Source organism: Aspergillus ambiguus, assembly GCF_047715705.1.
Source record: "Aspergillus ambiguus strain CBS 117.58 unplaced genomic scaffold BDV59scaffold_19, whole genome shotgun sequence".
Lineage (NCBI taxonomy): Eukaryota > Fungi > Ascomycota > Eurotiomycetes > Eurotiales > Aspergillaceae > Aspergillus > Aspergillus ambiguus.
The window spans coordinates 199,436-224,808 of record NW_027395532.1 but is presented as its reverse complement, the minus strand read 5'-3'; the positions used below and the strand labels follow the sequence as shown (position 1 = coordinate 224,808).

The 25,373-nt window shown below is 53.1% G+C and overlaps 8 protein-coding genes across 8 annotated transcripts; 2 read left to right on the top strand and 6 right to left on the bottom strand.

The window, feature by feature from the left end:
- Positions 1-299: 299 nt before the first annotated feature.
- On the bottom strand, positions 300-4,382 carry BDV59DRAFT_42632 (GPI inositol-deacylase). Its single transcript, XM_073696357.1, has 6 exons — positions 3,451-4,382; positions 2,551-3,400; positions 1,136-2,501; positions 922-1,087; positions 648-874; positions 300-598 (listed from the first exon to the last, which is right to left on the bottom strand). Exons 1-6 carry the CDS (start codon positions 4,048-4,050, stop codon positions 370-372), a joined length of 3,438 nt encoding a protein of 1,145 aa, XP_073547238.1. The 5' UTR covers positions 4,051-4,382; the 3' UTR covers positions 300-369.
- An 870-nt stretch (positions 4,383-5,252) lies between these two features.
- On the bottom strand, positions 5,253-6,905 carry BDV59DRAFT_193664 (sugar transporter family protein; the record flags this gene model as incomplete). Its single annotated transcript, XM_073692264.1, has 3 exons — positions 5,253-5,906; positions 5,978-6,652; positions 6,711-6,905. The coding sequence occupies 3 exons, from the start codon at positions 6,903-6,905 to the stop codon at positions 5,253-5,255; spliced, it is 1,524 nt and encodes a 507-aa protein (XP_073547237.1).
- A 1,566-nt stretch (positions 6,906-8,471) lies between these two features.
- BDV59DRAFT_202607 (cytochrome P450) lies at positions 8,472-9,779 on the bottom strand (the record flags this gene model as incomplete). The annotated part of the gene is made up of 5 exons (XM_073694079.1): positions 8,472-8,662; positions 8,710-8,811; positions 8,862-9,160; positions 9,210-9,331; positions 9,378-9,779. 5 exons carry the CDS (start codon positions 9,777-9,779, stop codon positions 8,472-8,474), a joined length of 1,116 nt encoding a protein of 371 aa, XP_073547236.1.
- Positions 9,780-10,830: 1,051 nt separating this feature from the next.
- On the top strand, positions 10,831-14,124 carry BDV59DRAFT_180027 (tetratricopeptide repeat protein). Its single transcript, XM_073689993.1, has one exon. It carries the CDS (start codon positions 11,158-11,160, stop codon positions 14,068-14,070), a length of 2,913 nt encoding a protein of 970 aa, XP_073547235.1. The 5' UTR covers positions 10,831-11,157; the 3' UTR covers positions 14,071-14,124.
- An 871-nt stretch (positions 14,125-14,995) lies between these two features.
- BDV59DRAFT_42621 (glutathione S-transferase family protein) lies at positions 14,996-15,920 on the bottom strand. Its single transcript, XM_073696356.1, has one exon. It carries the CDS (start codon positions 15,833-15,835, stop codon positions 15,170-15,172), a length of 666 nt encoding a protein of 221 aa, XP_073547234.1. The 5' UTR covers positions 15,836-15,920; the 3' UTR covers positions 14,996-15,169.
- Positions 15,921-17,525: 1,605 nt separating this feature from the next.
- On the top strand, positions 17,526-18,367 carry BDV59DRAFT_180024 (uncharacterized protein). Its single transcript, XM_073689992.1, has one exon. It carries the CDS (start codon positions 17,751-17,753, stop codon positions 17,952-17,954), a length of 204 nt encoding a protein of 67 aa, XP_073547233.1. The 5' UTR covers positions 17,526-17,750; the 3' UTR covers positions 17,955-18,367.
- A 77-nt stretch (positions 18,368-18,444) lies between these two features.
- Positions 18,445-21,315, bottom strand: BDV59DRAFT_193660 (putative sister chromatid cohesion factor (Chl12); the record flags this gene model as incomplete). The annotated part of the gene is made up of 2 exons (XM_073692263.1): positions 18,445-18,862; positions 18,917-21,315. 2 exons carry the CDS (start codon positions 21,313-21,315, stop codon positions 18,445-18,447), a joined length of 2,817 nt encoding a protein of 938 aa, XP_073547232.1.
- A 700-nt stretch (positions 21,316-22,015) lies between these two features.
- BDV59DRAFT_193659 (ribosomal protein L1p/L10e family-domain-containing protein) lies at positions 22,016-24,951 on the bottom strand (the record flags this gene model as incomplete). The annotated part of the gene is made up of 6 exons (XM_073692262.1): positions 22,016-22,596; positions 22,652-22,820; positions 22,881-23,102; positions 23,560-23,563; positions 23,695-24,797; positions 24,883-24,951. The coding sequence occupies 6 exons, from the start codon at positions 24,949-24,951 to the stop codon at positions 22,016-22,018; spliced, it is 2,148 nt and encodes a 715-aa protein (XP_073547231.1).
- Between the last annotated feature and the right edge of the window lie 422 nt (positions 24,952-25,373).

Below are 25,373 nucleotides of genomic sequence, written 5' to 3'. Positions count from 1 at the left end.
GCGGTAGACTACGATACAGCAGGAAGCATTCCTTGGTTCCTCTCAACTCATATATTATGTATCCTGTAACTCCTCTATCTGCGCACGTGAGTTGGCACAAATCTATATCCAGATCCAAACCGTATATACAGGGGACTTCAACATGGCTAGGGCCATCGGACAGGGACAATAGCTATCCGATGCGAAGAGATGAAATGATTCAAGGAAATAAGGTACCCAAAGGGGAATAACCTGTACAGCTAGCCGATTGGCAAGGAAACTCTGAACACCGCCAAAAGGACAGAACTCCGTATAGACATGGTCTGATCGAGCTGAAAATGCAACAGAGAAGGAAAATATAAAACAAAAATAATCAGAGCGTAGAAATGGTTACGGCTTCTTCTTCATGCTGCCTGGTTCGGCATTGCTGCTGCCTTCGTCCCCTTCCAGGATCCGCCAGAGACGTCGGACCGAGAGGCCGCTGCTCGACAGGTAGATGCCTACGAGCCATGCGGCGAAGATGTTGGCGAGGTGATGGAGGAGGTAGGCGTACGAGACGCCGTAGACGGCCGCGTAGATGGCGATGGAGAAGAGGATGGACGAGGTGATGTATTTGAGCCTGTCGATTGTTAGATAGTGGTCCTCTGCGTATGTGCCATCGAACATACCGTGTGGTGACCCGGGGGATCATCGTCCCGGTGGTCATGGCCTCGACGAGAAGGATAAAAGGCATTATAGACAAGACATTATGATGCGAGGAGAACGGCATGAACCAGTGGACGACCAGATTGTGCGCCCAGACCAAGAGGACCAGGATGTTAATCGGGAGGATCCACAGCATTAAGATGAAGATGGAGTGTGTGTAGTTGGAGAAGTTGTAATGGGTCGTGGATTTCTGCGTCGGTTAGTTGAGGATGAGTGAAGGGTATGGAATGAACATACGGTTTCCTTCGCGTGCCATTGTGCTCGTACACACGTTGCCAGCTGCACAATACAGGCTACCATATAGGCGAACTGGTATGGGATCGTCGTTGATACCAGCAGCAGGAGGATCGCGGTGTTGACCATGCGTCTCCGTGGCGTAGGGGCCGAGAACATCGGCAGATTGCTGTATCTGTTAGTGTATACTCTGTGAGCTGGAATGAAAAATCCTTACCTTTTCTCGTCGCGCTTGATGTAGCCCGACTTGCTCTTGAAAATGCCATATAAGAAAGCAAGAACAGACAGAAGAATCAGCGCGATGTAATTGAGAATAACACAGACTCCCACGCAGATCAATCCAAAAAGAGGCACTAGGAACCAGAAGAAGGCATCTTGTGACCCTAAGAGAAGGTCGTTCTTGGTAAAGTCAATTGGAGACTCGGTCGAGTTCAGTGGCCAGTGGAATGGATCATCTCGGGGTGGCAGCCGGCTGGACGTTGCTAGAGATGAGGCCAAAAGGGACATGGCGAGGAGCAACATAGGCAGAGATGACCGTAGCGCGCTGTCCAGGCCCTCCGTGAAGGTGATAAAGTACCCCGTCTGGTCGTACACCTGGAACTGCTTACGGAGGACAAGCGCGACAACAAGGACTGGGAACGCGGCGAAGACAGTACGATACCGCATCACGAGCTCGCCTAGACTGCTTGTGATGTCCACAGACAGGGAAATATCCACTGTCGAGTCGCAGCTCGGGTCTGTCCATAACTGGAACGACACGCCGCCCAAGGCCGCCTGTTCGCGAAGTGGCGGAGGCATAAACGGCGCCACCCCGTGCAGATTCACGTTCACATTCTTCACGTTAACGAAAAATTTGGACTCGTGAGGATCTGGGATGGATTGCCGCAACAGGGGAGCGAAAAGTTCCGGTTGGCCGCTGTGGGTGCGTCGGATGATTTTGAGATTGTAATCCAACAAACTAGAGTATAGAGCAGGGATCTTCACTTCGGTCAGCATGGGGCGGTTTGCCGGGAGTCTCATCTTCAATCCAGCACTGAGTAGACCACCCAAGCCGACACGAGCTCGGATCACAGCGTCGGAACTGTCAGAGAACTCGGCCAATAGCCAACCCTTGGTGGGGGACTGTGCCTTATCGACGACGGCCACAAACTGATGTTCGGCTAGATCCTCCAAGTCGTACTGCAGATAGGAAAAAGGCTCGTCTCGGTCGTAGGCATGTTTAGAGAAGTGCGTTGAAGCCGGTAGGTGAATCGTGTCCTCGGCGGCATTCTTGCATGCAAGACGAGTTGAACCGATGTTGCCTCCGGAGAAGTCCATATTCATCGAGAACACGGTCGAATACTTTCCGTTTTGCGGTGGGAAAACACTGCAGAACAGAACTTCCAAGGTTCCCTGTTCTCCTGTTTTATCGAATTGTTGGTTTGTCAGGAGGGTGAATTTCTTTCCGGCCACTCCCTGGGGAGGGACAGGCAGCAAGTGGACATTGGGGGTTCTGCGGTGGCCGAGTTCCCGAAGAATGAGGCGCTGGCCCTGCGGAAGTATAGTGTTTGATTGATCCTCCAACGTCAGGAGCGTATTGGGTTCTGCGCGAGTTGGTCAGTGATGGTCACAAACATGCCTTTGGAAACATACCTTTCTGGGGTAGAGTCCTCTCCGCAATCGGCTCCAATCCCGTCAAGTACCACTTCTTGAAAACCCGCATCCGCTCTGCTCTTGGCTTCGTCTGGCTGGCACGCCGAACATCGACGATCTCAAACAGGGATTTGATGATGGCCTTTCGGAATTGGTCGCACCAAGTGATGGACAGATGGTCCATGCCAATCCACACGTCGGGGATGGTCGAGGTGAATACGGTGAAGCCATGCGTCTCCGGAACGAGGGACGAGATACTCGCATAGTCGGACGGCACAACGGTATCACGGGAACCGCCGGCGATGGAGATGAGCGTGACATGCCACAGAGGGTTGTTGTTGGCCCAGGTCTGGGAGTAGGCCTCGCGCCAATAGTCGTTGATTTGTTTGTAGGTGTGAACGACATCGGACTCGAAGGAGACAGGAGGTTTGGCATGGGGCGCGGACATGGTGACGATGGTGTTGACTGAATTGGCCTGATAATTCGACATGGTTAGGGTGGTGCGCGCGACAATGCCGCCCATAGAATGACCGATGATGATGACGGAGCTGGGATCCGGAAGCTCAGGGTCTCTTCGGGACCGCTTCGGGTCATGGTAGAGTGATAGAATGTATGCTACTGCTTCGTTGACATATTCGGCTTGGTCGAGGAGGGTCTGGCCATGGAAGGCGGCCATATCTTCGTTGAAATCGATCATGAAAAAGTCGAGACTGCGGGTTCCTCCCCGGAGACGCTCCTGATCATGGCGCACCACTTCGAAGTAGTGTCTCGACGCTTCGGCGGCCAAGGATCGAACCTGTCGATAGCTACCGGCATTTCCGGGCAAGAAAAGCACCGGCGCACCGTTCAACTGCGAACGTCAGCTCCCGACCAACGAGACGAGCGAAGATTCACGCTTACCCCTAAGTCTTCATGATTGTACGGATCCACCCCTTGTTCCCGGTAGAGATAAAGGTTGTATTTGCTGGCAAAGCGCGTGTGCTCCGTATCGAACCCCGCCATGTGAAGGAAGGCCGGGCTCATGACGGGGATGCCGCAGCCATCTCCACCGGTCTGACGGGCGGCGAAGGAGCGGAGGATGGCGACGAGAAAGAGGGAGGCGAGGAGGGAGGTGAGGGCTGTCAGGATTGAGCATGGCCACGGACTGCGGAGGCGGGAGGGTCGCGTTCGAGATTGAGGGTCGGGGGAGGAGGATTCGACGGGGAGGCGCTGGGAGGCCAACGGCATGACGACCGAGGAGGGACGGGGATCGGGAGCGAGCAGAGTAGTGGTCGAGGAGGAAGACGGCGTCCTCCACGTACTCGAATTGCGAGAACGCGGAGTCGAGGCCCCGGTGGTGTCTCGACGCAGGTCGAAACTGGTGCCAGTGCGGGCTACCTGCGGACGCGCTCTTTCGGACGGCTCGACGGCATTGGGACCGATGGGCTCGGAGGGAGTTCGAGCGATCAAAGGATCTTCAGCGTCGTCCTCGACAGGCGAGCCAGACGAGCGTCTGTGCATTGGAAGAGGCGAATGTTGTAGTACTCATCCAGCACGTACGGCAACTGTTGGATCGGGAAGAGAAAATCGGCGGGATCTGATTAGGGGGGAAAGAAGGCCAGGACGGGCTGGGCCGAAAGGGAATGGAGAAGACCGATTCGGAGGCGGAATCGACGGAAGAGAAGCGAAAGGTATAGGGGTATGTTGGAGTGATCCCTGTCTGTCTGGAAATTTTCTTTTTTTACCCTTCTTGCTGTGTCCTGGCCGTAATAAAGCCGAGCGGTAGGGAATGAGACCGAGAAGAGAGGGACGAACGAGCGGCAGACCGAATGGGGGGGCGGGACGGTCGCGAGGAAGAGAAGCGATTGGAGAGGAGGAGAAGATCGACGAGAGGAGGAGAGGAGGAGAGGAGAAGGGGAGAGAAGGGGAGGAGTGGTGAAGTTCGGAGTTAACGAGGTTGAGGTTGGTTGATGATGATGATGGAGCGGATGCTGACAAGTCCCTGAATCCACCGCACCCGGAATGGCTTGGCACCAGTATTCCGCAGGAAGGTACTACTTACTACTCCTAGATAGGGTCCCTGTATAGTATCACTGGCCTACAGTAGTCGGAGGACATCAACAAACGCCACTGCAAGACTGAGCACGTAATCCTCTGATCCTATCCCTATCCAGTACCCCCTCCGCTATGGATCCTCTTGCTGTCTGTCAGATGTAAGACAAGACACTAGCACGCGTGTTACGCCGTGAGACTCGTCTGATTCGACCCTCCCATGCGGGGTCCATTCCAGCCCAGAGTATATAAAGGTGGTGTACGTACTCCATCCTCTCGTTGACGACATCTGCGCCGCTCAACGCTCTGTCGCTAGGCTCCTCCGTAAGTGGTTGATTTCCTCCATCCCTGTGTTCGGCCAGGAAGAGACCCCCGTTGTGATGTCATGATCAATCTCCATCATGTTCAATTAAGCAGATTCTGAGCCGTCTGGAACCGTTCAGTTATTATCTCCTGTTCCTATTGACCTTGTGACATGGACTGATTGTGCATATTGTTAGTAATCATCCACCGCACAGTCGTAACCACGTGATGTATATACGCAGTACAGTGCCGGCGTATGAAGTGCACAATGCAACCATGGACAAACATTTACATCCTATTCCAATATCTTATCATCATCCTGAGATGTGTAGCTCATATCAACCCAAATATCCGTAAAATAGTAATCATTACTGCGCATGCTGCGCCGTCCCCTTCTCCAGATCTTCCTCCCCCTTGGTGCCCTCGTGGGTCGTCCCCCGGTGGGCCGTCACCTCCGCCATGTCCGAGTCGTGGGCGACATCAAACTGCCGACCCAGTCGCTCGGGGCCGAAGAACGTGACAATAATCGTATACGCATACACACATCCCATGAAGATGCAAATCACCTTGCCGTACTGGTACCGCTTGGTGCCCTCCTCCGTCGGCGGCAGCGGGAACCGCTCGCCGATGGTCGACTCGATTGTCGAACTAGCCGACGAGACCAGGTTGCCGAGCTGGTAGGCCGTCCCGACCGCGAACGTGCGGATTGCCCCCGGCGACAGCTCCATCAGATGGATGGGGATGACTCCCCACGCGCCCTGCACGCAGAACTGCTCGAAGAACGCCGCCGCCATCACCTTCTCGCTCGTCACGAACGTGTAAGGGTATAACAGGGCGCCGCCGACAATGCTGATCGCGATGATCGAGAACCGACGCCCGAAGATCTGACTGGCCCATCCGCACAGCGTACCGCCGCTCAGGGCGCCCAGGTTTGCGACGACCTGCGTCACCGTCACCGCGTTCTCCGAGAAGCCAAACTGATTTTCCAACATCGTCGGGTAGAGGTCTTGGGATCCGTGCGACTAAACCGGACAAGGGTGGTTAGCAGAGTGATCTCCCTCCTACATCCTTCAGACAGGGAAGGGGAGCTTACCATGAAGTTGAATCCCGCCATCAGCAGGACGAGGTAAATCAGCAACAGCCAGTGTCGTTTCACTGCGACTTTGCCTTCCGTCAGGAAGGTTCCCGTTACGCCGCCTCTCACATCCTCCCGAGTCGCCTGGCGCTGCCGGAAGGTTTGGGTTTCCGGGAGACACAGACGGAAGAGAATAATCAGAACGGGGGGACAGGCGCCGAACCAGTACAGTGGTCTCCACCCGTGAGAGGTGGTGCCCACGAGGGCACGCGCAAACGCCGTGGCCAGCAGGTAGCCAAACGCATAGCCTTGCTGGAGCAGACCCGAGACAATACCACGTGCTTCCATGGGACAATCCTCCAGCGCAGTTGCCGCGGCGTTTCCGTAGAGACCACCCATGGCAATTCCGAACAGAGCGCGGCAGGCGAGGAATTGCTGGTATGTTTGGCAGAAACCGGTTCCCAGCTCCAGCACGATAAATAGGAGGTTGTTGACCACGAAGGGCCATTTCCGGCCCCAGCGATCCGAGGCGATACCGAAGGTGATGGCACCCACGGACCGAAGCATCAGCACGAGGGTGATACCCCAGGTGATTTCGGAGACAGACTTATCGAAGTCCTTGGCCAATTCGGTGGTAGTCAGTGAGACCGTGAAGAAATCAAACGCATCCCAGGACCAGCCGAAAAAGGCGACCTAGAGAAGTTGGTTAGTCGGGGATGCGATACGAGCGTCGGCGCGAGTCGCAGCTCACCAGGAAGAAGAGCCATTGCTGACGGTTCAGCAGAGTCAACGACTTGAAAGGATTCGGCGCCGGGTTCATCGGCGGGACCAGCGTTGGAACGCGTGTGATAAGGTACTTCCCCAGCCCGACGGACGGAGTCTCGTCGGAGGAGGAGGAGTGGACGGGCTCCGTCGTCGTATCCTTTCCCTTGGTCGTGTCCGTCATTTTCAGTGACAAGAGGTGAGAACGACGGAGGAAAAGGTCTAGAGGAGGAAGAGGAAGAGGGACTGGAGGGAACGAAGGGGGACGAGGAGAATTAATAAGGCGAGGGGGGAGCTTCTGTTCGAACGGGAAAAAGGCCCACACAGCCTTAAGTCAGATGAAGGATCAAGAAAAATTGAGCACGAGGCGACTAGGAGAGTAAAAGGGCCCCGCAGAGGCGAGTCCCAACCGGGGCTCGTCGAGATGCCGATCGCTGACCGTGGGATGAAGCAGTGATATCAGAAGGATGTCGGACGACCGCCAGGGTAATAGAGATCAGATAGGCAAACAAACAGAGGACACCGGGAAACCGGAGATTTCTGCAGGGGATGTGTGGTGTCACCCTGCAGATTGAGATATCTTGGAGATATCCTTAAGATACAGAATTGTTAGGTAGACATGGATAATTCCACCTGGGGAATCTGATGTCTTGAAACCATATTGGGAATCCCCGTGACCTGCCAAGCCCTTACTCCAGATTCTCTCCACATCCATCTTTTTTCTCCAGATCTTTCCATTCTCCATCCGAGTCTCACAATCAATGTCTTCTTCATCCTTCATTTAAATCCTTCTCCGTCTTCATACCCCTTATTTTATCCTTCCCGTCGATTGCTTTACCTCCTCCCCGGGCTTATCGCCCCGACCACAAGCCGGTGAGCAGACTAAATCCTTTCACTGGGGCTCGGGCTCCTGCTGATCCCATTCCCCAGCCATGGTCCGGTCCTGTCGCGGGGTAACTCGCTAATGATTTAGCCCACTGGATCCTCAGCCACTGGAATGCCAACAACCGGTAACTCATCTAGTCAATGACCCAACTAGAGACCAAATGACCCCCTTCCCTGTCGTCCGAGCCAGTCACGTCTCAACCCATGTGGGTATGAGCCGGCTTACGACCTGCCTTAACCGACCTTAACAACTATCTTATCTTCCCCCGAACCAGCAAAAAATTACCCGAATCGCCTCTTATTGAACAGAACAGACTTTTTGACCCATAACCGATGGTGCCACGCGAGAGTGCGGAAATTCCCCGTCATGAAGCCGTCCAAACATCGGCGACATCAACCACCGATATTTACCGGGGGAAGGCTTGGCTGCCCAGAAGGCTTAGGTCTCTTGACCTCCTTGGCTTTTGCGCCATGACCGGGTAGAAAGCTTCTCGCTCATTTGCCGAAAACCTTGTATTTGTATTGAAATCGGACCACATGATGGGCCGATATTTTCTTTCTACAAACCAAGTGAAGCGACAAACCCTCCGCCTATCTTGGCATAGTAACATTGCAGGGGTATTTTCCCCCTATACCTCGGTACGTGCTTCACGAAAATTGATTTCAAAGCATCCTTTCATCTCAATCGTGAAAACACTAGAATGTATCTATTTTATTCGGGGTTATACCCCTGGCCCACTAGATTAGAGGACCGAAGAAAGTACATGCGACTGGCCTCACTGCCTCAATTCAAAGGGCGTAGTACTCCCCAAGAACCTGTGTGATAGCAGTGTAACAGTCGTACAACTAGCGATCAGCCGACCACTTAGAGCTCCCGTGTTCGGAATACGACATGAAGTTCGTGCACGTAGATGGAAAAATGCTCGTCCATATTCCTTTCCAAAGAAAGCCCGTCATCTCCAGGAGCCAGCGCTATATCATAGGTCATGACCAATTGGGCAATTGTTGTTCGCAGATTCATCAACGCCAGTGGCTTACCGATGCACCCATAAGGCCCTAGTTTGCGGTTAGTGGCGAACACGGCAATGCAGGTTTCAACATACCGATGCTGAATGGTGCATGTGCCGATTTATCTTTGATCAGCTCTGGATTTAGATACCATCTCTCTGGAATGAACTCTTGCGCTCTCACAAAGGCCGCCTCGGCTGGATTCGTCAGCAAGAACACCGAAGAGGCGATCATCTTGTCTGCTTACATCGACCTATCTCCCGGTGTGGACTGAGGATATTCATATCGCCCGGCACATATACACCGTCAATATTAAGCCCGTCCGGCGGTGTCTTCCGGGGCATTTGCACTGGGATCCCAGAATGCATGCGTTGCGCTTCGTTGATAACCCCATTGAGGTGTCTTAGGCTGGCAACACTCTCGTGAGCGTACTCACCACCCGGCTCGCGGGGACAGCCGGCTAACTCGTCGCGGAGCTTTTGAATCTCTTCTGGTCGACGCGCTAATTCGTATATGATAACCGCCAATGTCATCCCGGTAGTGTCGCTGGTCTGGTCAGTGGTGGTCCTTAACATTGGAGCAACCGACAACCTACCCTCCTGCACCGATAAGCAAGATTGCATCTCCGAGAAGCCGTGGGATATCTTCAGGCGTCGGGGGTTGTCCCTTCAAAGGTGCCAGAAAATACGCAAAAATATCTGGGACCTCTGGCTCCGTCTAGTCTCGACTCAGCCCTGCTCCCCAAACGACTGGTGGGTATTACCTTCATCCTCTTCGTCAAGTCCTTCCATATGCGATCACCGTATTCTTTCCATTCCCGGCTTCCTATGGAAGAGGTCCTTATCAAGCGGTAAAACCACGTGGGGTACATTTTCCGCATAGACATATTTGCCTTGACGAAGCTCTGCGCTATCGGAACAGAGACACCTTTCTGCAAGCCCCCGTAGCTCTCTCCGAGTGCCAGGTCACTGATCACGTCGTAGCCGTACCACTGAAAGACCTTGCTGATGTCCAGCGGCTTCCCTTCTTCGCTGGCTGATGTGATCCGTCCCATAAGCTGCTGTCGGTAAGGTCGGATACGGCTCTCATACCCTCGGACCGCCGACTCTGTGAACCCCGGATGCCAGATCCGACGCCGCTGCTGGTGATCTTGTTTAGAACGCATTGTCTGCATGGAAACGATGGGGTAGTTGTGATCGTAGAGCGGGCCTCTACTGCACGCCGACTTTAATCCATGAATAGCGGTGATTGCCTTGGGGTTGATTACTGATATGTCCGAAGGTCCTATCCGCACGAATTCGCCGTGTTTTCTGTGAAGGTCTTCGAGAACTCGATATGGAGGCTGATGACGAATCTTCGTGGACATCCAGAACCCGGAAATCCTTGCACCAAGAGGACCGGGGAATCGGCGAAGCGGATGACACCACAGACGGTAGACTACGAGGCTGGCGTATAGTCCGAGAAGATGGATGGAGAGTATCCCAATGCTTCTCCTACCTGCGGAGGCGATCGAAACCCCAGAAACGTAGTGAAGCAGGGCGGCCCCTGTAAGAGAAAGCCCCGCATAGGTGTAGACATAGCGAAAAGGATAGAGGTGGTGCTCCCCGATACGGAAGTAAAATATATGGGTCAGAATACCCGATATGAATGCAATAGCCTCAATATGTTCCTCAACCCACATCTTGCGGAAGCACTCGCTTGGGGCTGATAATAGAACTTGATACTGGGTCGGGCTTGGGTTTAAGTTGGAAACAAGCGGACCTATCTACCGCCTCAGTAAACACGCATTGGGACTGTATTATCTAATAAGCTACATGAAATAAGTATACTCAAAGCCTTGCTTTCGGTGGAATGGTGGTGAACTGCCCGACATTTGAGACATGCTTGCACGTTGCACTTGAGGTGTTGAAGAGCGGCTCTGGAGATGTAAGGGGTGAGACATATTGCATAGTATATATAAATTATTAAGGTCCGAATGCATGCATTCAAGCAATATCAACAGGGTTTTAGAGTTAGAGGACGATTACTGCTTGTATAGATCAAAAGGTATACTGTCTGCCGAATGATTGGTGCGTGCTGATAGCTCGCCCTATGTAGATTACTAATGGACGCTGTCCTACTTCCTTAATACCACGCACGTGGCGGCTCCTCCACCGCCCTCCCCGCCGCTTATCGATAACGGCAGAAAAAATTAGCAAAAACTGGCGGGGTTCTTGATCGTCAGTCAACATCTGATCGCATCGTGAGATCGCTTTCTCTCCTTCAACTCTCCTGATCTCACTTCTCTGACGGTCGTCGGCCATTGGGAACCTTCTTACTTCCATTGATCTTTCTTGAACATCATCATGCCCTCGTGAAGCTGTCAGATGCACCCATTGATCGCATTAAACTATTTGTCACCCCTTGCAGACTCTCGACCCAGACCAGCCTCCTCGATACCCATAAGTGACCGAAGCGGCACGAAAGTCGGTGTGGGATATTAAGACTATTGCTTCCTCGATATCGAATTGCTCTAGAAATTCGCCGACTGGTCCACCTTAGTCATGGCTGAAACACCGTCGCCCGCCTACCCCGCGTCGTTGAACACTCTGTTCGATGAGGCCTCCTCGCTAAAGGAACAATATGACCCGGTCCGACTGAGCGACGCAGAGATAGTTCCAACATTGCAGTTGCCGGTAGCGCAATCAATATTCGGGCACAGCGCCGAGGAAACGGCTCTTGCTCGTGTGTCTCAGGGCGAGATTTCGTATACCGCGTTCCTTATCGAACAAACCAAGACAGCCATTTCCAAAACACAAGATGACCTGAACTCTGAGCAGAAACTATCCCAATTGCTACACATCGGTCTCGCGGCCCTTTTCGGCTTCTTGCAGTCAAATGTTACTGGTCCCCCGTTGGTGTATAAGCCCGCGGAAGTCATCATCCCTCCCACTCTGCGGTCCGATGCAGCCAAGCTCCGCGCTCTCCGCGCCCACATCATCCGTGAACTTTCGGTAGACGGTGAGGCTGCTTACAAGCTGACTCCCAATGTGGAACTTTTTGCCGTCGCAAAAGCTATTCTGGTCGATGCAGATGTTCTAGTGACGAATGGCCCCGTGGTCGCAAGGACCGCCAGAACACGCGTCAATTTCCTCCACCAGAAGATGCTGTCCGAGACAACTGGTACCCTGCAGGATGCAATCTACAATGATCTCGAAGAGGTTGGTAAAATAATCCTCAGCGACAGGTCGACTGCACAGGAGAAGGGCAAGTTCCTGGTCGAACGGGCTACGATCCACACCCACCATGGCTTCGATTCCAAGGCAAGGGATGATCTAGAGCAGGCTTCTATCCAGCGGAACTTCCAATTTGCCCTCACTGGAAAAATGGGGAAAAGAACAAAGTTCCAAGAACGTGATACCAGTCAACTGGTGATCCTGGCTAAGAGTGCTGACAACGCACATCCCGAGAGCACTGAAGAACAAAAGCAATCCTCTCAGCCGTTGGGCCCGAAGAACTTGGATCTCAACGATGATACCCTTCTGGAGTCCATCTCTTTCACCAAGGATGGTACTCCATCCGAAGGAAAGCCCGTCACCGTACAGGATGAATCGACACTCCCTTCCGCTCTGGCATCTCTGGATCCCGGCGACCAACCAAAACTCGACCCCATCGATTCAGCCATCTTGTTATCCCTTGCGTCCGCCATTACCAATACCGCCCCCGAGAACGGTCTAACACGCGAAGAAACCCAGCCCTATGCCACGCGGGTGCTTGAGGGAGGTAGCTCCAATTGGCAGATCTACACCCAAGGCCTGCTCTTGCGGAGCCGGATTGAAGGATATAGAGCCCGTACAGTGGAGCGATCTGTGCTGCAGATGCAGGCGCTCGTTGATCAGGTCATTGCCGACACCGCCACGCTCGACACACAGGTCAGCACCACTGTCGAGGAGCCCACCACTTTCCTTCCCCGGCCTGAGAAATCCGAATCTGCCTCTGCCTCCGAGCGATTGGAGTTTATCTGGATCCTGAACTTCTCGACCCGATGGGACCTCGAGGCGGAGCTAGCTTCTCGATGGGTCAACCTGGGAGGACTACGGACCGCCCTCGATATCTACGAACGTTTGCAGATGTGGGCTGAAGCCGCGCTCTGCTACGCCGCCACGGACAGGGAGGAAAAGGCCAGATCCATTGTTCGCAGGCAGCTCTACGAGCCCACCAACAAGGACGCCGAAGAAGATGAGAATGAGAAGTACGAAGGCCCCGAGCTGTCCCCGCTCCCGGCGAATGCTCCTCGGCTATTCTGCATCTTGGGTGACATCGACACCAACCCGGCCATGTACGAACGTGCATGGGAGGTCTCCGGGCAGCGATATGCACGTGCGATGCGGTCTCTGGCACGCCACTACCTCACCTTAAAACCTCCGGCGCTGGAGAAAGCCGAGGAGGCCTACAAGAAGAGCTTGCATATCAATCGCCTGAATCATGGCGCGTGGTTCGCCCTGGGCTGTGTACAACTGGAGCTCCAGCGTTGGGACGACTCGATCGCGTCATTTAGCCGAGCGGTCCAACTGGATGATACCGATGCCGAAGCATGGAGTAACCTGGCTGCGGCCATTCTCCGCTCTCCGGAGCCTGAAGAATCCGCCCCCGAGATCAGTCAGCCCGCTTCGAACGACGAGGAGGAAGATAGCGTAGAGAAAGCACCGGAAGACCCGTACAAGCGAAAGCGCGAGGCTCTCACAGCCGTCCACCGTGCGGCGCAGCTGAAGAATACCGACGCCCGCATCTGGGACAATGTATTGACCGTTGCAGCCTCGATCCCTCCGCCCTTCACGCCGTTCCGGGATGTCGTCACCGCTCAGCGAAAGGTGATTGAACTGCTTGGGTCTAAGAAAGGCGAGAAATGCATCGATCTCCCAGTTCTGGGCATGCTCGTGGATCATCTTGTGACGCTATACGATTACGACAAGCTCCTCATTAACGTCAATGAAGGCACCTCTGCCCCTCCAGAGTACATCGTTCGCAGCGGTACCCTCGCCGGTCAAATTTTGTCGCTCGTCGATGATGCCGTTGTTCCTCTGATCACGCACTCTTCCCCGCTTTGGCTTCTTGTTGCGCGCGTGGAGCAGTTCCGGGAGCGGCCCTCGAAAGCCTTCGAGGCCCATGAAAAGGCCTGGCGTGCTGCCATCTCTTCCTCCACACAAGGTGCTTTCCAGATGGGCGACGAGAAGAAATGGATGGAGGTGGTGCGCGCTACGGAGCGGTTGGTTCGGGACGGGTACGCGAAGTATGGACCGATGGATAAAGAAGGCCAGAAGAGCGCGGATGGCGACGCTGAGCTTGTTGCGAAGGATTGGCGGTTTAAGGCCCGCAGCGCAGTGCGTGGCATTTTGGGCAAGGGAAAGGAGTTCTGGGAGGATAGTGAAGGATGGAGTCGGCTGAAGGAATTGCAGTCGGAAGTCGGAAGCGCATAGACTTGAAGACCAGTAGATAGATGAATGGATTATTGCATATACAGTTAACAGCATGGTTGGTTTCCTAGTAAAATAAAATTGCTAGTCGCTTGGATACTTGGCTGCGAGCCTTTTTTTGCCTATCTGAGAGTATATTACGCAGGTAGTGTAGCAGTAGTGTCCACTCTTATTATACGAGCATATCTCCCTGTTGCCAAGGTGTATGTTGGAAGGGACATGGAGAATTAGGGCGGATTCGATCTTCCTTCGCTGTGGCTGAATGGCGGACGGCCCGATCTACAGTCAGACTCCTTATCTACTCCTTGAATAATCTCTTTCGGTACAGTAGAGGATTCGTTACCTGGAATAAAAGTCATAGTCATCCGTACGAGGAGTTCAGCTTCAACTGGGAGTATAAATACCAGGTCAAGATTCCAACAGATTAGTTCCTATACATTACCCAACCTATATTTATATTATTCCATCCACCAAGTCCGCATCATGCATCTCCTCCTTATCTCCTCGATCATGGGTTTCTGGCATCCACTGCGATCGGTCAGACTCTCCCTCCTGTTAGCGCGCCTTGTCTAGGGCCAAGAGGGTATGAATGCTCCAATGGGGGTGATATTATTCTCTGCGATCCTGCATCAAATAGATGGGCTCTATCTGCCGATTGCGGTGACTGTGGATGTCGCTATGGAACCAACGATGTTCCCCAGTGTGCTTGCTAAAGGGTTGCTCAATAGTGAGTCTAAGGTTTTTCGCTTCTGATAGCGAGCTGACAGAAGGTACAGTTTCTGCATTAACTCCAGTCAACCTATACGAGCGCCCGACCTGAATGTACGTCCTATAGTGTGACCGTGAGGAAAGTAAAATTCATCCACAGTGTTGTATCTTGGACTATTCCGCTCACCTACGTCGATAATGATACAAAGGAGTCATTCCGGTCGGTCAGACATGATCTCGCGGGTAGTTTAGTTTGGTAGTAGCAGCTGGTCAATATGACATTTCTTGGAATATAAGATAGAATTCGAAACTCTGTTTCTCAACTATCTGTATAATCATTAATTGCGTTCATCATGGATCGTACACCACTACCAGCAAATCCCCCGTGTTGCCCTTACTTCGGATGAGTGGCAATCGCCTCCTCCCGGTCTTTCAGGGCCTTTGCAACAGGAGGATGAGCCCGCACCCGGTCCAGCCAGGCCTTCAAGTTGGGGAAGTCCTTATCGAGGTCGATCGCATCACCCGTCAGCGCCGGGACGATTGAGTACCAGGGCATGAATGCAGCGTCGACGTAACTGTACCGGCCCCCGACCAGGTACTCGCTCTTAGCCAGGACACTGTCAAGCACACCGGACACACGGCGAATCTCGTTGAGATAGCGGTCCTTGGCGCTCTGGACCGCCTCGGGGTGGTACCTAGTGAACCAAACGAACTGACCGAAGTAAGGGCCCTGGCCGCTCATCTGGAAGTGCAGCCACTGCTTCGCCTGGTAGTACTCTGGGGTACCGGACTTAAAGCTGATCTTGTTCTCCTTGTCGTAAGTCTCGACCAGATATTCGACAATGGCACCGGACTCCCAGAGGGTGATGCCGGTGTTGGGGTCCTCAATGGCGGGGACACGGCCGTTGGGGTTGACGGAGATGAAGGCGTCCTTCTTGATCTCGGAGAAGGGGACGAACTTGGTCTCGTACGGGATGCCGAGGTCTTCGAAGACCATGACGGCCTTCCAGGGATTAGGGCCGCCAGGGTGGCTCCACAGAGTAATGGGCTTCAGAGACATTGCGCAGAGGCGTGTAGGTGAGGAACCGTAGAAAGATGTATGCTGGATTTATAGAAAATAGTATCCGAGGTCAATTGAAGAGATAGATGAGAGGAGAAAGCAAGAGTCCAGGGGAAGCGGTGGGAGGTTAAATAACAGCGGAATTGCGCAAGGCAAACCCGCGACGGCTTCAATATCTCCACGTTCCGCGCTCTCTCGGACCCATACTGCGCCGACTCGCTGACAAATGTCCCATCTTCGCCGTCTCAGATGGTGGGGGAACTTGAGTAGATCTCGGGTGGTTGATCGAATGCTTTGGAATCATTCGGTCCGTTCGCTTCGTAATGCTTGGTAATCCTCTCCACACATCGCACCTTGCGAGCGACACACTTCGTCCAGGGTGCATCTGCATTCTGGCACTGTTTGAATATCTGGTATAAATAGGTCAAATATTCCCTGGAGGACCGGAGCGTCTTCGTCAAGGATGCAGTGAGATATCTCGCCGATTCCTTTGGTTTAGTTCGACATATTCAGGTACGAGGTAGAATATTATATACCATCAAGCCATGAGCACTTCAACCATAGGAGGACGGAATGATTTTCTTTAAACCATACTTCTAACAGTGTGGTCGTATTCTCAGGACGATCAAAATTGGGAATCGACAAGAGAAGTCCATTTATATTTACTGCGTACTTCCGATGTCAGAAAACGCTATCAGGCATGCCGATTCATCATCCGGTTCGGCTTGAGCCTCTCGAGCCACCATCGATATACGTCATCGGACTTGGACCCTGAAGCTGGTCCAAAACTGAACGAAATTGATGTAGATCTGCATTCTCGACCATAGCGAAGTACAATTAATCAGCATCCCTACCGTCATTGCGCAACAAATACGCAGTACTTTCGTCGCCGGGCGGTTCCGCCCTGAGTCACCAGCTTTCTATAACACGCGCATTAATACTTCCCCAACCGAAATCCCACAAGCTCGTGAAGGATTCTTACTAGGAGGACATCAAACAGAGAAAACTCTGCAAACAGTGGATCCTGTCCAATAACAGGCTAAATGAGAATGAGTCGGACGGAGAGCTGTGACAGTAGCGGAGAAATCCACTACTGCGCCTCCATCGCGGGAACCCAAAGCGGTGCCCGCCCGTCAACCTAAGTCTCTTGATGACGGTTTAATGGAAAACGTGACTACTCAATCATGGCTTATTGAGCCGACAGAATCTGGATGCCTTCCCAGGCAGTTGATTATGAATATGACTGTCTGCCTGGTGATCCTACGATGTCGAATATAACCAATAAAATCGAGCACCAAATGAACTCCAGATGACATGACCCCATCCACGGATCAAGGCTTGATGGTCCAGAACTGAAACAGAAAGAGTAAATCATCCGTATGGACGAATGATTTCAATCGATGTACGATGACGAAAGCCGAATCTTCCAGCCGTGCTGATCGCAAAGCAAAGTCCTCGTGTTCCACGCCCTATGGTTCTTGGTATACCCGTTGTGGCTTAAGCAATGGGCCCTTTATTGGTGTGATGACAGGTTCTGTTCTGTTCTGGGACAATTGTTAAGCATTCTCCTTGTGACGCATCAGTCATCTTGATTTAGTGGGTCATCGCGATGACTTATTGTACTGACGGAGTCGTGGTTATGACTGGATGGACAGTCTATATAAAGGATTCGTAGACCTCTTTGAACCAAATCATATCAATCATCTATTTCGCTCAATCACTCATAATTGTAGTGATAAATCCTCTGCTCATCATCTTGGGAACGCGATTAGCTATATAGCATACAGCATACAGCATACATCCTTTATACTTCAGACCAACTTCCAGCCACCTCCAAGAATCAACCTTCCTCTCAACAACGTCCACAACGTCCTCAACGTTTCATCGACATCAATCACCCAATCACTCAATCACAATGTTCTCCAAGTCTACGTCCGCCGAAGCCAAGTCCATCTACTCCGTGTCCTCGACAGCATCAACCCTGAAGGGCGCCGAAGCGCCCTCGAGGAAGTGGATCACATCTGAGAAGAAAGATCACACGACAAAGTCGAAAGCCTCCAAGAATGAAGAGTCGGCTATTCACCACGAAGCCATCGCCACGTACCTTGCCCTCCGATAATCGCGCCGGGGCTTTTGTCCCGTGCACCCGACCATGATATCCGTGGACGGAGTATCATTTATCGCAACAAGGGATGCTTCGACAATATCCAACACGAGGGATAGTGGAGAAAACATTCAAGGGATAATTGGATTACGGTCTTGATGTTCGATATTACGTTTATTACTCGGAGTCTTCCCAATGTGCTCTCTTTTCGTCTTTTCTAGGGGGCTTTTCTAAAGGCATGGAGTTTGGGTGACAAAAGCTGCGACACTTTCTTGGATATCTGGATTCCGTTTTCCATTTCTATGTGCTGGACTTTATATACCTAATATTTCACTGTGCTCTCTCCAAGCTCCTGTTCATCTGCAACTTGACTATACGTTGACAAACATAGCATATATTGACAATAATAGAATTACGCAAATCAGAACAAACTCGTTGTTCCCCTTCAGTACCTTAGAATCACGCTAGCATAACACTCATGAGATATACAGATATAAACATATGACTAAAACCCTGCCAACAACTCGCTCATCAAGATCGGCTTGCGGACAGCATTCGAGAACCCATCGTGGTATGTCACCCAAGCTTTCCGCCCCGCCTTCGACGCTTCACTTTGCACCGGCGGTTCCTGCGAACTGTCCGGCTGCGGTTCCGGCTCGTGGATGATTCTCCCAAAGAAGTCGCGCTTCACAGTAGATCCATATCGGGCAGATTTATTGGTCTCATCATTCTGGCCATCCGACTTGCCCTTTGTCTTCTGGGCAAGTTTGGACGATCCCAAAGCCTCGGCTTGCTTGCGTACCTTTTCTTTACGATATTCCTGGTCCAGGACTTGACGGACCGCATACCGAACGGGTCCAGAGCTGACCGCAGCCGGCGTGCTTCCTTTCGTTTTGGAAAAGGATATGAGGGTGTCTAAGGGTCTATCGTGTAATTCTGTTAGTTTAAGTCCGGACGGTTTCAAGGAATCTACTTACGGCTCCATTCGGTACACCCATCCGCCGTGAGCTCCTTCATTTTCGACACGAACGCGCTCGAATGTCACGCCCAACTCTGTCATGGCTCTTACAGCAGCCAGCACAAGTGCTCGCTCGCTTTCCTTCCGCACGCTAGCCACGCTCCTTTGCTCTCCGGCTCCGCGGACAACTACCGGCTTCACATCGGGGGAGAGCATTCGCATGATATTAGGAATGAGATCGGTGATGAGGCAGTCAGTTGACCGGAAAAGCCGCAGGAGGGGAGCAGAGAATGAAGACTGAAATCCGGTGAGAATGGCGCGGTTCTGTTTGAGAGCTTCCATGGCTGCAAACTCCGCTCTCGGACCAGAAAATGGATGCTCCTCTTCCTCCTCATCCTCAAATTCGTTGTGGTTCTGTTTTCCTTGGGTGGATGCAAACAGATGATGGAAGGCTACAACTGACTGGCTGAGGTAGGGAGTAAGCTCCCACTCCTGGTTTGAATAGACCTTGGATGACACAGTGTCATGGAAGTGAAGCCAGTCATAGGCAGCGTTTGGCTTGGAGAGGAAGGTATCGTCCTGGAAGGTTTGGAGAGGATATGAGGTGAAGCAGTCAGTAATACAGCGATCATATTCGCCACTCGCGTCGACCATCTCGCGGAGACGATTGATAGCGTGCCGCTTCTTCAGGTCTGCGACTCCCACGGGAACCTTTCCGCTACCGTCATCGAAAGGGTCAATAAACGAGTCATTGCTGACGGGCGTGTCGTTAAATCCGGCCCCCTCCGCAAAAACTCTTTCCACAATGTCGCGGACACCTCCTCGGCCCAGCCCTTTGAAGAACGAGCCGCTTCCAGTAGCATCACTGAAGATGCTCTGTTCTAACCATCTCCTCGTCAATCGGTAGGACTCAGCGCTTTCATATTTCAGCTTATTCGCCACCCACTCGGCCGCCACCAGGACACTTCTGATATCACCCTCTGCCGTTCCACTACTTCTTGAGCCGCCCTGTTTCCGGCGCGAAAGGCCCCAGGAGGCTTCACACAGACGCCTAACCCCATCGTTGTCGGCTGGGATGCCCTCCTTCGTGAAGATATTTCTCATCCGAGAAACGACATTCTCCAATGGGGCATGACGGACATGGATCATCTCAGCAACGCCAGACATCCGTAGCGGCCGCAGACTCGGATGGTAGACATCGTTGCAGACCAACACAAGCGGACGAAGGAATCGAAAGTTGTCGCCCTTCTTTCTCCGGCCTGTCGGATTCTGCTCGGAAGACCGCGACGAGTTCTTCTGATCGAGGAGAACAAGATCAATCAAGGCCTTCATAAAGCCTCCTTCACCACCACCGCCCGTTCCGCTGACAACGCCGTCCACCTCGTCGACAACGACACAGACAGGCCGTCCCGCCTTCCGCACTTTGCGATCACCAACCTCCACATTCATGCCCTTGACATTCTCGGTGCCAAGGGCGTCCCTAATTCTTCCTTTCACGACATCCTTGCTCCGCTCATCGCTAGCATTAATCTCGAGAACTTCATAGCCCGCCTGTCTCGAACAGACGTGCGCCAACGTCGTCTTCCCCAATCCTGGCGGTCCACACAACAAGAGAACCTTTTTGTGGACGCGTTCTTCTTCCTCGTCCTTGACACCGGGTTGCTTTTGCTTTGACCTCGCTAAATTCGGAAATACGATAGGCTCCCAGCCTTTCAACCAGCGTAGGACCGCCCGGTGCGTTCGCTCGTCCCCAATGAGCTCGGTGAATTTGCGGGCGCGGTATTTCTCCGTCCACATTGCTGTGGCATGTTTTTTGTTCTTACAGTCTCCTGCGTGAGGCTCGATCGATGGTTGTACCGCGGGGACATGAGGCTTGGACGGTTTTGACTGCTGGGAATCCGCGGCGGCTTCGTCCAAGAGTCGATGGATCTCGATACCGTAGTAGCTTCTTTGGGCTCGTCCTGGAACGGTGGTAGATCGGCTAGCCACTAATCTTTCGTAGGGCACAGGTGCAGCGGGCTTCCTTGACTGGACCGTATGTGTCTTGCCCGAGCAGGTCTTTATGGGGATGGATATGGGTGCGGTCCGCGACGAGCGGGGCGGCGTTGTTGTAGGGATGTATGGCGTCTGATTTTGATCATCGGCGGATTGGGAAGGGAGCTGCGAGGGTTGGGAAAGAAGCGGCAACTCTGTGAGCCTCCGATTGACGGTTTGTTCCGGGATGTCGGACGCGTTCTGCACATGCGCATCATCGAGAGCCTCCACATCGTCCTCGTCATCATCCTCGTCCAAGAAGCCACCAACTATTTTCTGACGTTTCGGCTCCGATTCCTTAGGTTCGGTATCATTCTTGCGCTTCTGGGAATCCGGCGATGGCGCACTCGATGGGAAGACGACCGGGGAGGAGATGAATGGCATTTTGGTGACTGGTGGAGACGAAGGTAGGAAGACGACTGGCCGACTCGGAGAGAGGTCGTTTCTGGGTTTGAATCGCTGGCCGGTTTTTGTCGGTGTATCTGATAACGTCAGACAAGTTGAGTTCCTCTTCCGCATCGAATTGCGTACCTGGTCCGATATCCTCGTCGCTTCGGAAGACGTCTGACAGATTCCAGGCGCGATGTTGAATAACAACTTTGTTACGGATGTTCTCGACTCGCTGAAGGTGCAGGACCTCGAGTTCGTCAGAGAATGGCTCGGAGGGCGGTTCTAGTAGATCGTCGACTCCCTCTGAGTGAAGATAGATGGCTGGGTCGAACGAGGGAGGAACAGAAGGGGGAGAAGTCGTCATGTAAGGCGTTCGAGAGACGTTACCATCGGGTGAAGATGTGGGTGAATTGAGCCTTTGGAGGGGATGAAGTCCGTCTGTCTGTCTATCTGATAGTGGACGCGTTGAGACGCGCTGCAGAGGACGCGCTAGTCCCAATCGGGAATACAGAAGGAGTTTCAGTGGGGGAAGGTCACGGGATCGATAGAGCAGCAACACTATTAGATGATGTACGGAGCGGAAATGCAGTCGGTTGACCGTCAAGATGGAATATGTGGTATATTGGACCTTCGTCTAATCCTGAAAATGACATAAGAGATTCATAATACAAAACGGCGCAAAATCAGAACGCATCTATGCCTGGCTCTTCAGCTTCTCAGTCAACTCCGGAACCTTCTCAAACAAATCTCCCACGAGGCCGACATCGGCGACCTGGAAGATAGGCGCATCAGGGTCCTTGTTGATCGCGGCAATGACCTTGCTGTCCTTCATACCCGCAAGGTGCTGGATGGCACCCGAGATACCAGCGCAGAGGTAGAGTTGAGGCGCAACGTTCTTACCAGTCTGTCCGACTTGCAGACTGTTATCGGCGAAGCCACTGTCGACCGCAGCACGGGAGGCACCGATGGCGGCGCCCAGCGAATCCGCCAGAGGTACAATCACACGGTCGAACTCCTCCTTTGACTTCAGGCCACGACCACCGGAAACAACACGGGAGGCGGTACCCAGGTCCGGCCGCTCGGACTTGGTAAGCTCCTCAGACACCCACTCGGTCTGGGCGGGAGCCTTGGGGTCAACGCCATCAACGATCTCGGCGGAACCACCCTCAGTCTCGACACCCTGGAATGCAGTACCTCGCACGGTAATCACCTTGGTAGGGTCGGTCGACTGAACAGTAAGGATGGCATTTCCGGCGTAGATGGGGCGGACGAAAGCTGCGGGTACCGTCAGAAAACATCCTATTACAGTCGACGGGCCTCGAATACGTACTGTCTTCGCTCTCGATTCCAGTGATGTCAGAAACCTGCTGCACATCCAACAGAGCAGCCACACGAGGCAAAAGGCTCTTTCCGAAGGCCGAGTGGGCTCCGACGACATGGGTGTAACCACCCTGCTTGATGTTCTCGACGAGAAGCGGGGCGTAGTTCTCAGGAAGACCCTAGAATCGCACCATCAGCGTTCGTCGACTTTGTGACCATCCAACAGTGTAATTCCATACCTTCTCATAGGCCTCACTTTCCACAGCCACCACCTTGTCGAGACCCTTGATCTTGGCCGCCTCGGCGGCAGAGGTGCCCTTGACGGCATTACCGGCCACGAAGGCAGTCACGGAGCCTCCGAGCTTCTGAGCGGCAGCAATGGCGGAGAGAGATGAGCCTTGGAGTTTGCCATCACGCTGTTCGAGAACGGCGAGGGTGGAGAGGAGGCGGGCGAGGGCCGACTGATTCAGAGCCCGCGGAGCAAATTGCGAACGAACGGTCCGCAGAGCGGTGGACCGAAGCATGGGAATCATGGCGGGCGAGGAGATGCGAATAAAAAATTAGATCGATGGAGCGAGTGAGATCCTGCTCAATCTGCTTGTGCTGCCGACGCTGGTCGTATCGGATTGGAGTTGGGGTTGGAAGCGGACGGTCACAAGAAACCGAGGGAGCCAGTTGGGCTAAAGTAGCAGTAGTCATCAAGACTTTCTAGGCGGGCCGTGGCTATCGTCGGAGCAGCCAAGCACCCGCCGATCCTCGGGCAACTCGGTTAATCCGCAGCGGCTTCTTCGAGTAGGCGTTCTTCCGTCGGAAGAGATGGAGATACATGCAGGATAGAAGAGAGGGTTGCAACTTTTATTAGGGTATGGAATTCCCTGGGTCTACTACAATCGTCAGACTAGGTATAAAATGACACACGTGACTGAGCGCCGCAAAAATCCCCGACTCGCAATGGACAAATACAAAGAATAGAATCACATCAAATCAATCCCCGTAGAACACCAAAATGAACTAGGTAGTTAGGTTTGTCTGTCAATGCTTTATGAAGTCGACTTTCTCTTCTTCTTGCCGCCGCCTTGTTTACTGGCCGGCTCCGCTCCGTCTTCCAGCGCCTTTGCCTTCTGTTTCTGCAGCTTTTCTTTCCGCGCCGCCAGATCCTCGTCATCCTCAGTCGGCTTGGCCTTCTTGGACTTCTTGCTGCTCTCGAGGAGCGGCTTCTCCTCGTCGCCGACTTGCTTGCGCTTCTTGTTGCTCTTTCCGTCCTCGATTGCCTGTGCTTCATCACCACCCTCCACTACATCAGCCTCCTCTACCCACAACTCACTAGCCAGCCAGATCGGCATGGCCATGGTGTTGGCTCCCTTGATGTGGAGAGCCTTGATATTCCTCCACCCCTTCGTGATGAACTTGTCTGTGAGACCCTTGACGACCGCCTCGACGTTCTCCGCGAGCTGCTGAGGGGTGAACTTGGCGGAGCCGACCCGGATGGCAGCGGTGGTGGCAGGGGCCAGCTGCACCGGCGCACAGCTGAGGGCCTTCTCGATCTCCTTCGCGACAATGGCCGGGGAGGCAAAACTGCTGTCGTCGTCCTTGGACTTCGACTTGGGATCCTTCTTCACCTTCTTGCCGTCCACCTTCTCGATCTCGGCGATACGGACCGGGATCGGCCGCTTGCTAGACTTGTAGAACACTTTGCCCAGGGTGTTGACCAGGCGCATGACGATGCGGTCGTCCGCCAAGAACACATCGTGCTCAGCTAGGAGCTGTCGGCGGCTCTCGAAGCTCTGATATTTCGCCTTCAGTTTCGAGTAACCGATCACCCGTTCGATGCGGGAGGAAAGGGACTGCGGGAAGGACGAGTCGGCGACGATGTTCTTCATCGAGCGCTGGGGGTCGGCGGTGATGAGGCAGATACTGAGCGAAGGGGAGGAATTGAGCGAATGGGGGATGCTGATCTTCCCGGGCTTCAGGCGGTTCTTGTCCACGACGTGCTTCTTCGTGGTGAGCACAAGCCAGACGGCTTCGTTGTGGAGGGGCGCATCGTCGTCGGAGTCGTCGTCGTTGTCTCCAATCAGGGTCTTCTTGGTCGCCGTTTTTTCCTTCTCGGCCTGTTGCGTCTTGATGTGTCGCAGGAGTGCGGTAGAAGCTCTGGTGACCTGCAGGAGAGAAAAAATTAGCTACTACTCGGGCGACACGATAACATCCATGAGAGTAGGGTATGTCCGTGTCATTTGCACTAACCTGGTTATCATCAAGTTGGTAAGGAGACCCAGAGGCCACCTTCGTAGTGACCGCCGTCGAGGAGACCATTATTGCTTGAAAGATGGGACTTTGCAGAGTCTGGAAGTCCGTCGTGATAACGAAAATCAAATAAAAAAAATTCAAGGGAAGGCGGTGGGCGCAGTTCCGGTCTTGGCGCAAATCCACGGCTGAGTCATCATTTTTTGGGTCTAACTAACGTATTCGGTATCCAATTCACTATATTCACCTTAGTTACTATAGAGGTAACTACTATGACCTCATGGGATCTTCTACAATAAAGCATGAACCTCAAGAATACTACGTAGGTATTTATGAGATTCTCAGAAGGATCACCATTGGTGTGGCCCACTAGCTGTATTGAAAGAGTATGTGGTGGCCCAGTCAATTGCTAGATCACCTCGTTCCTCTCCTCCATAGACTTATTTTCGTCATCTGCAGTTGCGGTCATTCGTGATTGGGGAGCCATCAAA

Bases quoted from the DNA above. Each gene is read 5' to 3' on its own strand.
- BDV59DRAFT_42632 (XM_073696357.1), bottom strand. From the start codon at position 4,050: ATGCACAGACGCTCGTCTGGCTCGCCTGTCGAGGACGACGCTGAAGAT. The intron at 875-921 runs GTATGTTCATTC...TAACCGACGCAG, and splicing joins AATGGCACGCGAAGGAAACC to AAATCCACGACCCATTACAA. The intron at 599-647 runs GTATGTTCGATG...AACAATCGACAG, and splicing joins ATCCCCCGGGTCACCACACG to GCTCAAATACATCACCTCGT.
- BDV59DRAFT_180027 (XM_073689993.1), top strand. From the start codon at position 11,158: ATGGCTGAAACACCGTCGCCCGCCTACCCCGCGTCGTTGAACACTCTG.
- BDV59DRAFT_42621 (XM_073696356.1), bottom strand. From the start codon at position 15,835: ATGTCTCTGAAGCCCATTACTCTGTGGAGCCACCCTGGCGGCCCTAAT.
- BDV59DRAFT_180024 (XM_073689992.1), top strand. From the start codon at position 17,751: ATGTTCTCCAAGTCTACGTCCGCCGAAGCCAAGTCCATCTACTCCGTG.